The sequence below is a fragment of the Nymphalis io genome, chromosome 30 (genome assembly GCF_905147045.1).
Source record: "Nymphalis io chromosome 30, ilAglIoxx1.1, whole genome shotgun sequence".
Lineage (NCBI taxonomy): Eukaryota > Metazoa > Arthropoda > Insecta > Lepidoptera > Nymphalidae > Nymphalis > Nymphalis io.
In genome coordinates, this window is record NC_065917.1 from 1,266,693 (window position 1) to 1,282,881 (window position 16,189).

The 16,189-nt window shown below is 37.2% G+C and overlaps 1 protein-coding gene across 6 annotated transcripts in view; it reads left to right on the top strand.

Moving 5' to 3' along the window:
* Positions 1-16,189, top strand: part of LOC126779896 (catenin alpha) — a 400,158-nt gene that overhangs the window by 40,933 nt on the left and 343,036 nt on the right. For 4 of the 6 annotated variants that reach the window (XR_007670416.1, XM_050504067.1, XM_050504066.1 and 1 more), the window contains exons 15-21: positions 4,905-5,056; positions 6,701-6,773; positions 7,943-8,010; positions 8,297-8,478; positions 9,374-9,479; positions 10,306-10,440; positions 11,645-11,761. Coding sequence is in view for 4 of the 6 variants with exons in the window: in XM_050504067.1 (XP_050360024.1) it covers positions 4,905-5,056; positions 6,701-6,773; positions 7,943-8,010; positions 8,297-8,478; positions 9,374-9,479; positions 10,306-10,440; positions 11,645-11,761 (833 nt within the window). In the remaining 2 variants the exon portion in view is untranslated. Of the gene's footprint in view, positions 1-4,904; positions 5,057-5,642; positions 5,713-6,700; positions 6,774-7,942; positions 8,011-8,296; positions 8,479-9,373; positions 9,480-10,305; positions 10,441-11,644; positions 11,762-16,189 lie in introns of those variants that run through there. The other 2 variants (XM_050504068.1, XR_007670417.1) reach the window with 2 other exon arrangements.

Genomic DNA, 16,189 nt, shown 5'->3' on the forward strand with positions numbered 1-16,189 from the left:
CAATTTAATTTTTGATATCAGAAACGAGTTTAAAAATTAAGAATATACACTTCTATCCCACGATTGTATTTCCACTGGAAACTGATTGTGACGTGGGATTCTCGTCAACTAAATGCACTGCGATGGCCGCTTTCGGCACGGATCAGAGAGGCTGGGAGATCGTGTCGATTAAACTCATCCCGTGGACTTCGCTTGTAGCTCGGGAGCCCTGCACTCCTCGCTAGTGTGTACGGCTGTACGAGTCCATCCCGACTCCTGTCTTACCTAGGTCCGTATGAAACAGAACACGCGTTGGCATATACAACAATGAATTAACCCGTGTTAACTTTTCGATGTTTCTGGAACTGGGCGTGTAAGTTATGTTTAATTTTTGAAATATGTATATTAAATATCTTTCGTTTTTATTTTTATTATAATTGGGAAATATACAGTACACACCACATACATTATACAACAATTAACTCGTTCACACACCAATCAAGTTTCCACTTAAAACGAATTCATGAATGACAGTAAACAAGCAATTCAGTTAATTATAAATAATAATTATGAAGATTCAGTTAACAAACAGCATAACAATAATATATATATAAATAAAAAAAAAACAATGACTAAATTGACAAATGCACACTAACTTTTTAAATGTATTGAGCGTACAAGAAAACATGTCCAAGTCATTAAACTTCCTATTGTAGCTCTTACAAGATTGATATATAAATTCGTTTTGAGCATAAATTATATATAAAATCATATATAACTTCTTATATTAACTTTTTTTTGTAATGGCGTTTTCGAACCGTTGATATTTTATATGATTGTGTTTCGATATATATTTTATGTATAGAAACAACTTACGATTTTAATGTATGTGTATATTTGGAACACGAAATCTTGATAGAAATATTTTCAGCGGTTTGATCTGCTGTTACCATAGAATGCCCCGTTGGTCTAGTGTATCCATGTCTTGTACATGGATACACTAGGCCAACGGGGTACGCTAGGTTCCAGATCAAGAGGTCCCGACGGAACGGCAAATAAGGAAAAGGTATTAGGCTTTCGCAGAATCTCAGTAGGAATCCGGAATCTGTAAGTTGATGCACTCCTGTGGAATGATTCCTCCTGGGATGGTTGGTCGTTGAACTCTTTCCGGTCGTGTCGGATTGCCGTACCATCGCATTATGAAAGTGAGGATATAGAGAGTGCGTCTGTGTTTGCGCACACACTTATGTACGATAATGTGGCCGTGGCGGAAATCGGTCAAGGTCATCGTCATCATTGCCTTGGATTATCCAGTATTCATTAAAATGAGCTGATGATAAAACGCCTAAGCAGATCTTCATAATTCATAGCTAAGAACCATCTCAATCACACCCGATTTTAAACAAGAAAATTCCTTTGGAAGCTACGATGCCGGAAACACGTTAACCTTATAACAACTCGGCAGCTGTTTACGTCGGAGATAAAATATATAATATAAAATTAAGTTTTTTTTTAATTATCGCTCAAATACATATATCAAATCACACCTCTGTGTATAATATTATTGTATAATATACATAAGTCGTTACGTACTAATTGGAATTTCTAAAAAATCATTCACATTATAATTTATATCGTTAAAAATTTTAAAACTCATATCGGAACTTGTTTGTCGAAATATAATAATAATAATATACTGGTACATTATTCACACACGGCCATCTGCACCCAAACTATGGAAACCAGACAACTGATATACCACACATCCCATCAAAAACATAAATGTGAAATGACAGCCAATTTCAATATTATGATATATGCTTTGGTTGTTTACTTCAACGACAAAAGAAGTGAGATCTAAATGGGTGCCAAGTTCAATGGTCAGTCCGATAATGTATTTATAACAACAGAAAATATTTTATAACAACTTAAAATATCATTTCTTCTTATAAATTAGGTTAATGTATTGAAGCCTAATGTCTGACTTGGCTAGGCCTCTATACGAATAATTATTAAGTACTAAAACAGTCATGAAAGAGGCCATGTTCGATGGCTAGTTTCTACCAGCAAGCCAAACTTTCGGAAGAATGAAATAAGAACTTACAGCTTTAGAACTTGCGAAGGCTATAATATAATTCGTATATGAAAACTGAAATTAGTCACACGCAATTGTAAAGCACGAAATGAATTATAATCACAAATTAAGCACACGGTGCTTGCCCGGTTTGAACCCTCGATCATCCGTTAATATTCACTCGTTCTTACCACTGGGCCATATCGGCTGTTTATATTTATATCAAAAAAATACCCAGACATTTCGATGGTTTAACATACGAATCGCTCAGACATAAATAAATGCTTAAAATAAATATTGTATATATTACTAAAAAGGTAATTTTGTTACGAGATCTGAACAAAAATAAACTTCGATCTGTTTATTTAGGAGTCTCTTTGGAAATGTCGAGATTTAAAAAATAATAATTAGTTCCACACTTTTGGTGACCCAAGACCTGAGTAGCCCAAAGGCTGAGTCTAGCGGTGCAGAGAGGCAATAGTGCCAGCGTCCTGGGTACAATGCCACAGGACAATCTTTTAGACGGCGTGTTTTTGCTTTAAACTTGTAATGTGTATTTTGTTCTTATTATTTTTATTTTGTATTTTATAAAAATGTCTGTACATTAATAACTGTTTAAATGTCTCATATTCTATGAATTGATATTATTAATATATTGTTAAGAGCTTTGAATAGCTGTAGAAACAAAAAAAGTAATCAATTCTGAAACATCGTCGTCTAGGTCTAGTCGATTTTTCAAAGCCATCCTAAAGCCTAAGCTTACGCTTGCTACGACTTCTACGAACTTCAGCTTTATCGTCTAGTGGGTTTTTACGCACTCATAAATTATTAAATTTTTATATTAAAATTAAGTACATACACGAATAGAAATATAAAAATGTTATTCACACGATCTTGTGTCATAATGATAATTTTAATTTCGTCGTGTTTTTTTGTGGAACTCAAATGTTTTGCAAAATAGAGAATTGTCGCTTTGTTGGCGGGCGTTAATAATTGCATCATCGTTTAACATTCGCAGTTGTTATCGTTCACATTTTGTTTCTGATCTGACATGATGGTTTTTAAATTAAAATTATTATTATTCATTCATTCTCGAGTTAACTATGAATGGTGGAACAAAATCAAATATTCCAAGCTTCATTTCCGTTAGAACAGGAGAAAACGCCTTTCTAATTTCCGACGTAAAAAGGGGGAAGTTGTAAGTGGGAGCATCAAACGAATGTTTCTGCTTAATGCGTTGGAGATTCAGCTATAAATTACGAAGGTTCAGGCGGTTGAAGATCATCAGCTCGTTTCCTACTCGACAAAATGGCCTCAGCAACTATCGCAGGTCTGATTGATTTGAAATCGCGCTCCTCCAACGCCACGACGTTTGTATTAAAACATTACTAGGCACTTATAATGAAATTAAAAGACCAACAAATATATATTTTTGAAATTTATATATAGTGATTATATATACCAATATTATATATGCGAAAGTATCTCTGTGTGCCTGTTAAGTTTTGATGGTTAAAACGCAGATTTTGATGAAACTCGGCACGAAGCTAGATTAAGCTTCAAGGAAGGATGAGCTACTTTTATACCTAACAACCCAACAACCCCCGCCCTCATCAAAAGACATCTCGTGATATACTTACCTTTCACGCCGAAGGTTGTTGATTCGATTCCCACCCAGGACAGACATTTGTATGCATGAACATGTCTGTTTGTCCCTGAGTCTGGGTGTAATTATCTATATAAGTATGTATTTACAAAAGAAAAGTATTATATGTAGTATATCAGTTGTCTGGTTTTCATAGTTCTTCGAGCTCTGCTTAGTTTGGGATCAGATGGCCGTGTGTGAAAAAAATCCGAGGATATTATAAATCCACCTTGAACCTTTAATAAACAAACCTTGACATTTAAAATTAACATTTGTTTTTGTGTATATTTTATTATGTATTAAACGATATATTTATATTTTAAATATATATATGAATATATTAATATATAATGCGTTATTCATGAACTTGATTGCCTCTATTGTCTGACGGCGTTAGTGTGACTTTTTTTTGCGTGGTAACATGTGTCAGTTATTGAGTTTTTCTGTCGAAAATTTTCAGCAGCAACCCGTGGAAGTTAGAAGTGTGTACACTCCCGTGCCAGGACCAACTTCCAGACTTCGGGCTGCTACTGAGAATTTTCTGACAGATCAATCCAATAACTTTTTATTGATCCGACCTGGGGATTGACCCAGGACCTCCGGGTCTGCGGCCTTACATCAAGCCACTAGACCAACGAGGCAGTCGCGAATGACATATATCACACAAATGATTATACATATATAACCAGAATATATTAGAATCGACATTCCGAACCGATGGGCCGCCTTACGTTTTGTATAATATTGTAAATTGTTAATTCGAAAGTGCTTTTAAGCGGCTATTTTAATTTAGTATCGATTTTGATCCCGAATAAGCGCAGCGTAGCGAAGCGGTTATAAGCGTCGTTTATTAAAAATTATTAAATTTAATTATTTTTCTATATTTATTATAATAATGAAATTTTTTTTGTACTATTATTATACGAATTACCGGTTGGCGTGGTTGGTAGATACTTGGCTTTTCACGCTGAAGGTTGTGGATTCGATTCCCACCCAGGACAGACATTTGTGTGCACGAACATGTCTGTTTGTCCTGAGTCTTGGTGTAATTATCTATATAAGTATGTATTTACAAAAGAAAAGTAGTATATGTAGTATAACAGTTGTCTGGTTTCCATAGTACGAGCTCTGCTTAGTTTGGGATCAGATGGCCGTGTGTGAATAATGTCCCAGGATATTTATTATTAATATTTTTATTTATTATAGTGATGTCAAAGTTCGCCGTCCGAGTCGACGCAGCGGTGTCCGCGCTCGGAGACGGCGCGGGCGCAGGTCTCGACGAGAACGACTTTATTGACGCCTCGCGTCTCGTGTACGACGCGGTCCGTGAGATACGACGCGCCGTGCTCATGAACAGGGTAGGTTTTAATTAAGTATAAAGGAATATAATAATAATATATAAGGAGGAAGGAATTTAGGAAGTTTAAATTAAGGGACACTATTGTATTATAATGAAACGTGATCATAGATTTTAACATTAACGGTTTTAGTATTAGGATCAATCATGACCTTCAGACTTATAAGACTTCTGCTGTCAAATGCATCGTTATTACGGCACGCCCAGTTAAATGTGTAAGGTCTGTTTGAGGTCAATAAACTGTCCCGTGGACTGCTTGTCCTTTGGGCCAGTAAGTAAGTCAGTCACGTCACGAGATGTAACATCGTAGGTATCGCTGATGTTGCATAGATTTATTTAAGTAATGATTGAATACAAGACAACCCGACCAACATGACGTCTCCCATAAGGGGGAGATTGTAATAGGCTCTTAAGAGATTTCACCATAGCAAAGTAAATAATTAAATATACATGAAAACAATTTATAGTCCGGGAGGTTAAACGCAAACGAACGTTTGGATTTATTAATACGTCTCTTAATGTCTGAAGAGAGAGCGGTTCTATAACAAGGCTTCATTGAATTAAACTGGCAATAAATTTGCGTGTAGGATGAGGAGGAACTCGACCCGGAGGACGTTGATTTAGACGAACACTACACGTTGGAGACGAGAAGCAAATGTGAGACACGGTTTCGATACAATGCTGCTTTGTTCGTTGCATGTTTACGGTTTTTTTGTGTACGACTAATTCATGTTGGAAAACGGCATGCGTCGCCCGGACTACGTTTTTTGTTGGGATCGTTTTTTTTTTTTTTGTTTTTGTTTATGTATATCCATTATAATACAAAGTGTAAATATGTTGTCTGTTTTTTAAATTGTATTCAAGTTATCGAATATTAATATATCGTAACGCTTCTTATACGACAATATTTGATACAATAGTATTATAGTCCGAGCGTTGTGAAATTGGGACGGAACATTGTCAAGGTTTATCGAGAGTCACGGTTAGCTAAGGGGCGTCAGCAAAATCTAAAAAATTATTATCTGACACCGTTAAAGCCGTAAGGGGTTTATGGTTTTCGCGGATTGTCTATGTCGTTGTTATGTATGTATGTATATATACATGGGTAGTTAAGGTTTATTTAAAAACAAAAAAAAAACTAATTGTTTACACTTTGTACATCAACTCATGTCCATTATCGGCATCCATGTTTTGTTCTCTTGGGATTTTATTTTTGTGTTGTGTTAATATTTTTTTTTTGCTAACGCTACGGTTTAGTTCATAGATAACTTTGTGATTGATGGAATATGAAATGTATCTATTAGTCGGATGACTCGGAAAAAAAATATATCTGGTGTTTCGGAAACGGTACAGTACTGTATAGTAACAGCCTGTTAATGTCCCACTGCTGGGCCAAGACCTTCTCTCCCTTTTTAAGAGAAGATTTGGAGCTTATCCTACCACGCTGCTCCAATGCGGGTTGGTAGAATACACATGTGGCAGAATTTCAATGAAATTAGATACGAGATGAATTATTTATATATTTGTTAATTAGTAGTCACATAGATTTAAGGGGGGGGGGGGTAACTGTCTATTTGATTTCACATATTCCACCAATAACAGAATTCATCGCATGCTTCCTGTGTTTGTCTTTGCATGTGTGTAGACGAGCGATGATCTCGACACTGATACCGAGTTTGAGCCGGTCGAAGATATGACGATGGAAACCAGGAGCCGCTGTGAGTACCGATGTGTCTTTCATGGTGTCCATTTTTTTAAGAGTTATACGTAAAACGCTTAGTTGGTAGGGCTTCGTGCAAGCCTCTCTAGATGATTATCGTTAAATACTTAATATTGTAGTGGCTTGGACGAGCTAATGGGCCAGCTGATAAGTGGTCACCAGCGCTGATAGAGATTGGCGATGTAAGACAACTTTAACTAAGATACGTCCCTTGTGCCTGTTATTACACTGGCTCACTCATACTTCAAACGGGAACACAACAATACCGAGTACTGCTGTTTTGCGGTAGAATATCTGATGAGTGGGTGGTACCTACCCAGACGAGCTTGCACAAAGCCCTACCACCAAGATACAGTGACATAACGTCTTAGTTCTGGAGATTAGTGGCGCATTGTCGATGTAAGCTATGGGTAACATTTCTTACACCGCCAATGTGTATGTCTGTAGCGATGATCCAGCGATGATACCATTATTTGGCCCATGTACTCGACCGCTTAGTTTTTTTATATAAAAATTAACAAGTTAGTTTCTATTTTCATAGTGAAACTTTTAAATATCAGTGAAGTTATAACTTTTTTGGCAAATAAAGGTTTCAAGTCTAGTTTTGTTTGTAGTATTTTGTAGAATTTATAATGTTTTCTTTTTTTGGAACTTGTTCAAGTCACCTGGTTTGGTCGAGGTATTAAGTAAAAACCTAGTCTAAACTCACCCCTAGTGAAAAGGATGTATTGATTGCCACCGGATTCGATGTCGTTCAAGGCGGCCAATCTCAAGGGAGACTAGCCTACGCAGGATATATCATAGTGCACAAGTGTGTGAAAGTGCGCAAACACAGATGCACTCTCTATTCCCTCACTATCGTAATTCGATGGGACAGCAATTTTGACACAGCTATATGTGTTATTCGAGGTACTAAAAATTTCTCGACGAAAACCCTATAAACTTTTTTTACTTTCCCGAGTTTTTTGGACCTTGAGTTTAGGTGCCTTGTAGTCTTATCACTAGACCAGTAAGACAGACAAAAACCCAAGATAATCGGGAGCGGGATGGTTCCAAAGATACTAAACTAAAACCACGTGACTTGGTTACGTTTTTTAATTTTATTAAATTTGCAATACAAACGCAATGAAATATAATCTAAATTAGTTTTTTTTTTATTTCTTCCAGCGAGCGCTCACACCGGCGAGCACGGTGTTGATGAATACCCGGATATTAGCGGCATTACTAACGCCAGGGTAAGTTTTTTTTAAACTTAAAGTTACAAGTAACACGTGGCAGGACTTTCTGCCCCCGTCTGGGCGCCAAGGGACCAGATATAAGAGCAATACTTACAAAGTAACCCTTCGTGAGATAAAATATTTTTCTGTATATATAGCAATCGTTTTAGAAAACATTGAAAGCGCGATTCAGATTTTTACCACGATCAAATTAACTACTTGTAAATGCTTAACAGTTCAGCGAATGCCGCTTTATTCTCGATTAGAGGATTAAAATCAAAACGTATATCTATCTCGTAAACAGGAGGCGATGCGTAAGATGACGGAAGAGGACAAACGTAAGATCCTCCAGCAAGTTGAACTCTTCAGGCGCGAGAAGATGACGTTCGACAACGAAGTGGCGAAGTGGGACGACGCCGGCAACGACATCATCATGCTCGCGAAGCACATGTGCATGATCATGCTCGAAATGACGGACTTCACGAGGTCGGTACCGAGAGTTCCCGGAGCTTACGAGTCCGCTTATATCCTGGGGGTTTTGTTATGATAAAAATAATGTTTTTTTTTTACTATTTCATACATACATTCCAGCTGATTGTATAGATGACAAAAAGCGTAAATTAAATTTTAATCTAAGTACATCGTCATGTTCTAAAAATGTTTGAAAAAGTACAATTGTTATATCCACCTCACGAAGGACCAATAAACTACCGTAACAGCCTGTGAATGTCCCACTGCTGGGCTAAAGGCCTCCTCTCCTCTTTTTGATGAGAAGGTTTGGAGCTTATTCCACCACGCTGCTCCAATGCGGGTTGGTAGAATTCACATGTGGCAGAATTTCAGTGAAATTAGACACATGCAGGTTTCCTCACGATGTTTTCCTTCACCGTAAAGCATGAGATGAATTATAATCACAAATTAAGCACATGAAAATTCAGTGGTGCTTGCCCGGGTTTGAACCCACGATCATCGGTTAAGATTCACGCGTTCTTACCACTGGGCCATCTCGGCTTTTTTAATGAACTACACACTTTGTTTATTATAGCATCAATTAGATTATGTTTAAAGCATGCGCTGCAATACCTCTTCTTTTCTTCATATATATTATAATTATCACAAACACGTACCATTATATGTTGTTACTATATCACAAACTTTCATTTTTACTAAATCTGAAGCATTCATTTTAATATCATCGTAATATGTAAAGTGGTGGCCAGTTAATGCCTCACTACTGGACAAAAGTCTGTTCTTTTGGGTGATAAGGCTTGTTCATTCTACTTTATTATCAAATTTCATTCGAAGAAGCACGTGTTCAAAATAAAAAAGACCTTAATGTTTAGACAATAGAATATTAAATCGTAATGAATTATATAAACAGAGGCCGGGGCCCGCTCAAGACGACGATGGACGTCATCAACGCCGCTAAGAAGATATCCGAGGCTGGCACCAAGCTGGACAAGCTCACGCGAGAGATTGCTGAACAGGTGAGCTCGTTGGAGAACTGTTAGTGATCGTGGAACTTGATACATTTAACAACCTACAGTAACAGCCTTTTAATGTCCCACTGCTGGGCTAAGGCCTCCTCTCCCTTTTTAAGGAGAAGGTTTAGAGCTTATTCCAACCTGTAAATGTGTTACTACTGGCTATCCCCTCCTTATAGTGAAGGTTTGGAGGTTCATACACTGTAACATGATATATTTTTCGTTAATTTAAAATAGGTAGACAGTAGAGGTAGGTAACAATGACAATGAATATTTAATTTTTTTTATGACATTTCAGTATATTAAAATGATGTAGTATGATATTGTGCGTAATTTTTTGTAGTATAGGATTTTAACTATTATAATAAAAATAATATCCTCGGACATTATTCACACATGGCCATCTGATCCCAAATTAAGCTTGTACAAAGCTTGTGCTATGGAAACCAGACAACTGATATACTACATATACTACTATTCTTTTGTAAATACATTCTTATATAGATAATTACACCCAGACTCAGGATAAACAGACATGCATACATATATCTGTCCTGGGTGGGAATCGAACCCACAACCTTCGCCGTGAAAGGCAAATCTACCAACCACGCCAACCGGCCCGCCAATTTTAACCATTCTAACATCAAAAATGTACCTACAACTTTACAAATAATAATTTGAAATTAAGAAATTGGTCACCACCGCCGCTACTAAACCAGCAGACCTGGTCACTAGACCAAAGAGTCAGGCAATGAAATAAAAAATCTAACCACATATTTATAAAACAGACTTGATGTTTGATTATGTAACGTTTTCGTTTCACTTCCAGTGTCCCGAGTCATCGACGAAGCAGGACCTGCTGGCGTACCTGCAGCGTATCGCGCTGTACTGCCACCAGATACAAATCACCAGCAAGGTGAAGGCCGACGTGCAGAATATCTCCGGGGAGCTCATCGTTAGCGGGGTGAGGCGTCCAACTTTTGCATCTATATTAAACTAGTCCGGGTGGAGGGGGGCTTGCACACACCCCCGGGGGGGCCTGACAAAATGCATGGGAAATGTCATGATGATCAGTTGAAAACTTTGGTATGGCTCCGCTAAGTATATACTGGAGGGTTGCAGCGAGGTGCGGTTCAGGTTATTGGCGATGTAAAGGTCACAAACACCCTCGAGTCTTTACAATTGCGTCGAGAGATAGCAGCACTAAGCGCTTCCTATCGACTGTATCACGGCGACTGCTCTGAGGAATTATTCTCTTTAATTCCTGCTTCCCTCTTCCATCATAAGTCTACGCGAGCTGGCTCTTGCGTAGTATTATGTCACCGCCTAACTGTGACATCAATTCCATCGCGCACAAAGAAATTTGGCAACTCCTTTCTTTGTCGCACTTCTGAAAAATGGAATTCCTTACCAGCTCACGTGTTCCCCTCCTCTTACAACCCGGGTTCCTTTATACGCGGCGTGAAGAGGCATCTTGCGGACCGGCAAGGCGGGGGCGGCTAGTGCAGAACATACTTCCCAAAAAAAACAATGAGTACCTTTGAGCGTTACCAACACACAGACTAAGGGATTTCGCATTTATAATATTAGTTAAGATGAATATGATTGTCTCTGAATGTGTAGTGTGTACCAATGGAAGGAGTAGTAGAGATCAACAAACCTTTAATTTATAACATTACCCCCTGCCGTGTTAATCGCTTATAGATTCTACTGAAAAAGTTTCCTGGAAACTGAAAACATGAATAGTTACTCACTTTTATCGATAAAGATTAATTCAGATTCATTTCTAGTTTTCGCCCGCATATTAGGGAAGGGGGGGATCTATAAAAAAGTAACCCGTGCAAAACAGCAGTGCGTGGTATTGTTGTTTTCCGATTTGAAGGGTGAGTGAGCCAGTGTAGTTACAGGCACAAGGGACATAACATCTCAGTTCCCAAGGTTGGTGGCGCATTGGCGATGTAAGCGATGGTTAACATTTCTTACAATGCCAATGTCTGTGGGCGTTGGTGGTTACCAACTTACCATCAGGTGGCCCATATGCTCGTCCGCCATCTATAAATATATATAAAATTCTTGTATAAATGTACATTAATATAATTATTATAATTTTTTACTCATCAAATTATAAATGAATACTTAATATTTATATAAATTGTTTAATTTTCCAGCTCGACAGCGCGACGTCGCTAATCCAGGCGGCCAAGAATCTGATGAACGCGGTCGTGCTCACCGTGAAGGCGTCCTACGTCGCCTCCACCAAGTACACCAGACAGGGCACCATCGCAGTGAGTACCAGACCACTTGGCGTTCGAACCTTCAGTCTATTCCAGCAGGAGTAAAGATAAACAATCCATAGATTTACACATTCCACGCGAATCGCTAAAAGCTCTGCTGTATTGTACAATACAAACAGTTCTCGATTAATATATATATTAATAAAGCCGAGATGACCCAGTGGTAAGAACGAGTGAATCTTAATCGACGATCTTGGGTTCAAACCCGGGCAAGCACCACTGAATTTTCATGTTTTTTTTTTTTATATAGAATAGGAAAGTGGACGAGCATATGGGCCACCTGATGGTAAGTGGTCACCAAACGCCCTTAGACATTGGCATTGTAAGAAATTTCAACCATCGCTTATAGCCAATGCGCCACCAACCTTGGGAACTAAGATTTTATGTCCCTTGTGCCTGTAATTACACTGGCTCACTCACCCTTCAAACCGGAACACAACAATATCAAGTATTGCTGTTTTGCGGTAGAATATCTGATGAGTGGGTGGTACCTACCCAGACGAGCTTGCACAAAGCCCTACCACATGTGCTTAATTTGTGATTATAATTCATCTCGTGCTCGACGGTGAAGGAAAACGCCATGAGGAAACCTGCATGTGTCTAATTTCACTGACATTCTGCCACATGTGTATTCCACCAACGCGCATTGGAGCAGCGTGGTGGGATAAGCATCCAAGCCTTCTCCTCAAAAAGGGAGAGGAGGCTTTAGCCCAGCAGTGGGACATTCACAGGCTGCTACTATTACTGTATATCTCTATATACAACACGACACTGTTACACTCGACTACTTACATACACTTTAGTTTTACTTGCAAAGTTCCGATAACAACTTCGCCGACAAAACGAATGCCACAGATTATTAAGATGTCGACAAATGACGTCATCATTATAAGGTCAACGTTGTTTTATCTTTACTCCTGCTATTGGAATCTGTTTTACTTGTAAAATATTGTTTAGCGGGTATTTATAATATTGTTAATAAAAGAAAGAAACAGCTTTTAATTTTAATGAGTAAGTAAATTTCGTTTTCGGCCTGGGTGGGTTGAACCCACCGCTGAAGTTTTAACTGTATAAACAATTTTTAGTTAGTACTAAAATACTTTTTAAAATTATTTATTGTCTGTAAAAGCATATACAGATTGCAGTGGTAGGGATGTAGGGGGTTACACTTCGTTCTAACTGAAATCGTATATGAATGAAATAAGTATATAAACATATATAGCATGTGATATAATATATTGTTTTGTATAAAACAAGCTTAAACATCGCTTTATCAAGCGTTGTAGCCGCTTATAACGCTTCTGAAATAGTTCAATATGGTATCCGTTGGTAGAGAAATTAATAAGCTTTTGCTATTAGATAATATTGGTTATATGTGGAAGAAATTGATATTATATTGGTAGAAACGAGTACTTACTTGATTACTAAGGGGGGGTTTTGCAATTAAAATCTTTTGCTTATATCTATATGAAGATAACTTAAAGGGGGTAAATTTGTTACTCATGCGAGATCATTGATTATTAAAGGGGGGTTGGGTTACTTCGGGGCGGGGGGGTTATTGATTCATTCTATTTAAGCTATCCCCGGGTAGGGTCAATAAAATTTGTTATTTTAGCTGTTATTATATTTATATACAGCAAGAAAAATTAATTTAAACAATTTCATATCAATAGAATGAATTTAAAGCAGGTGAAATTGCAAAGCGCGTCTACTTATATAACATTATATATATAAGACATTATATACTAAAACCAGACGAGTCAATTGACGTGGTTGGTAGATACTTGCCTGAAGGTTGTGGGTTCGATTCCCACCCAGGACAGATATTTTTATGAACATGTCTGTTTGTCCTGAGTCTGGGTGTAATTATCTATATAAGTATGTATTTAGAAAAAGAAAAGTAGTATATGTAGTATATCAGTTGTCTGGTTTCCATAGCACAAGCTTTGTACAAGCTTAATTTGGGATCAGATGGCCGTGTGTGAAAAATGTCCCAGGATATTATTATTATTAACCTTCTCCGAAACGCGCTTCATTATATATAAGTCTTATGTATATTGACTTAATAACTTTATCAGTTAGGTATTAAATATATATAAGGGTTTTTAAGCCATTAAATTAATTTAAATAAATGCTTTCATTTCATTGCGGGCAGAACAACTATGTAAGTTGATAACTATATTGTATTTATGTTGTTATATTTATTTATTAATTGCATGTTATATAATATATAACACACTAGCTTTATACAGCGCGACGATAAAGAAAATATTTATAATGCTGCGGTCACACTGTCGCGTAAAGATTATTGTCGCGTTCACGCATTCTTTGTCCTTAAAGTTGTCGAAGCTTAGGTAAAATTGGTACATGATCGGTTCATTAGTTCAGACGTGAATGCATTTTATTTTTTTATAGAATAGGAAGGCGGACGTGCATATGGGCCACCTGATGGTAAGTGGTCACCAACGGTCTTAGACATTGGCATTGTAAGAAATGTTAACCATCGCTTACATCGCCAATGCGCCACCAACCTTGGGAACTAAGATGTTTTGTCCCTTGTGCCTGTAATTACACTGGCTCACTCACCCTTCAAATCGGAACACAACAATATCAAGTACTGCTGTTTTGCGGTAGAATATCTGATGAGTGGGTGGTACCTACCCAGACGAGCTTGCAAAAAGCTCTACCACCAGTAGAGCACCAGTATAACAAACAAACACGTTATTGGTTATATTTTTCAATCTAAAATGTTAATCCTAGACTTGAAAGCGATCGTTTCATTCCCAAAACGTGCTATATACTAATATTATAAATGCGAAAGTCACTTTGTCTGTATGTCACGCTTTGAAGGCTAAACTACTGAACCGATTTTGATGAAATGCGGTATGAAGCAAGCTTGCACCCCAAGCGCGGACATAGGCTACTTTTTGTCGCCTAATATTCGCCCCTTTCCGAAAAACGAGGGCGATTACTCATCTACAAAATCTCGTTAACTTTATTAATAAACTCTAACAAACGTTCAAAAAAAAATTTTTATTTTGCAAACGCTACTATAGAAAAATCTTTGTTCGGTAAACTGTCCTTTTCAACGTCAAACTTGCAAGAGAGATGGAAATATATAGTGTGCGAGTGATTTATAAATATTTTCACTTTATTATCGCGAATTGTTCAAATTCAACAAAGCATGCATTTTGTTTTAATATTAACGCTTAATAATTAATTAAATATTATTAAGTCTCAACTATAAGTAGAAATATTATGAGTTGGTGGTATATACCGTACAGGCTTGCATGAAGCCCTACCACCAAGCTACCACCTTCTATCTCACCAATATTATTTTTTATATATTTGTGTTTTATGACAACATTACTTACCTCACCATGAAATGTTAGATTTGCATGTTACCCAGGCTTGGTTGAAATGTAATCAGATTAATGGATTACGGATTAACTTTGATTGATACTGAAGAGTGCGCGAGTATGCCCTGGACTCACTTGACTTTTTTGATTACTCGTGTTATATTGTATCTATATCTTGATTGATGATTGCATATTGTAATCGTTAATCTGATTACATTTTGCCCAAAATCCGGTTAATACTACGTAATGGAAATCATACCAATGGGGGTGGGGATATTAACAATATACGCAAATGGAAACTTTTAGACATCTAGACTAATATTATAGAATGAAATATTAAATGGTAAAGCATGTATGCAAAATTCGTTCTTAATCGTCGACGAGCCGGTTGGCGTGGTTGGTAGATCCTCGCCTTTCACGCCGAAGGTTGTGGGTTCGATTCCCACCCAGGACAGACATTTGATGTGCACGAACATGTCTGTTTGTCCTGAGTCTGGGTGTAATTATCTATATAAGTATGTATTTACAAAAGAAAAGTAGCATATGTAGTATATCGGTTGTCTGGTTTCCATAGCACAAGAATGTGAATGATGTCCCAGGATATTATTATATAATATCATCTTATTTTCATTCTAAACATCTGACACTCTTTCTCGACGAGAGCAGACCCTCTTGAATGTTTTGTAGTTTTGTTTTAATTCAATTTATTTACATATTGATAGGAAAACCGACAAAATATATATATCACGAGCATAAAAAAAGTTGTAAAACCTAACGACCGTACTTATGTACGTTGCTTAGCGGGTGATAAGTTACATAATGCCGTCCTCTTCTTTCGAACGTCGAATCAATTATGACTGAGAGAGAAAACAGTGTTCAACTAAACCGCTAAGCAACGTTAAAAGAAATGACGTAAGTCCTATCTCAATCGTATGTGATAACTAAATTTTTAATAATAATGGTTATTTTCAGTATTAATAGTTCTATGTATACATATTGTAGAATTATCTTTATAGACTTTGGTGACGCCCTTATAAAAATAATAAACAAAAAAAAAATG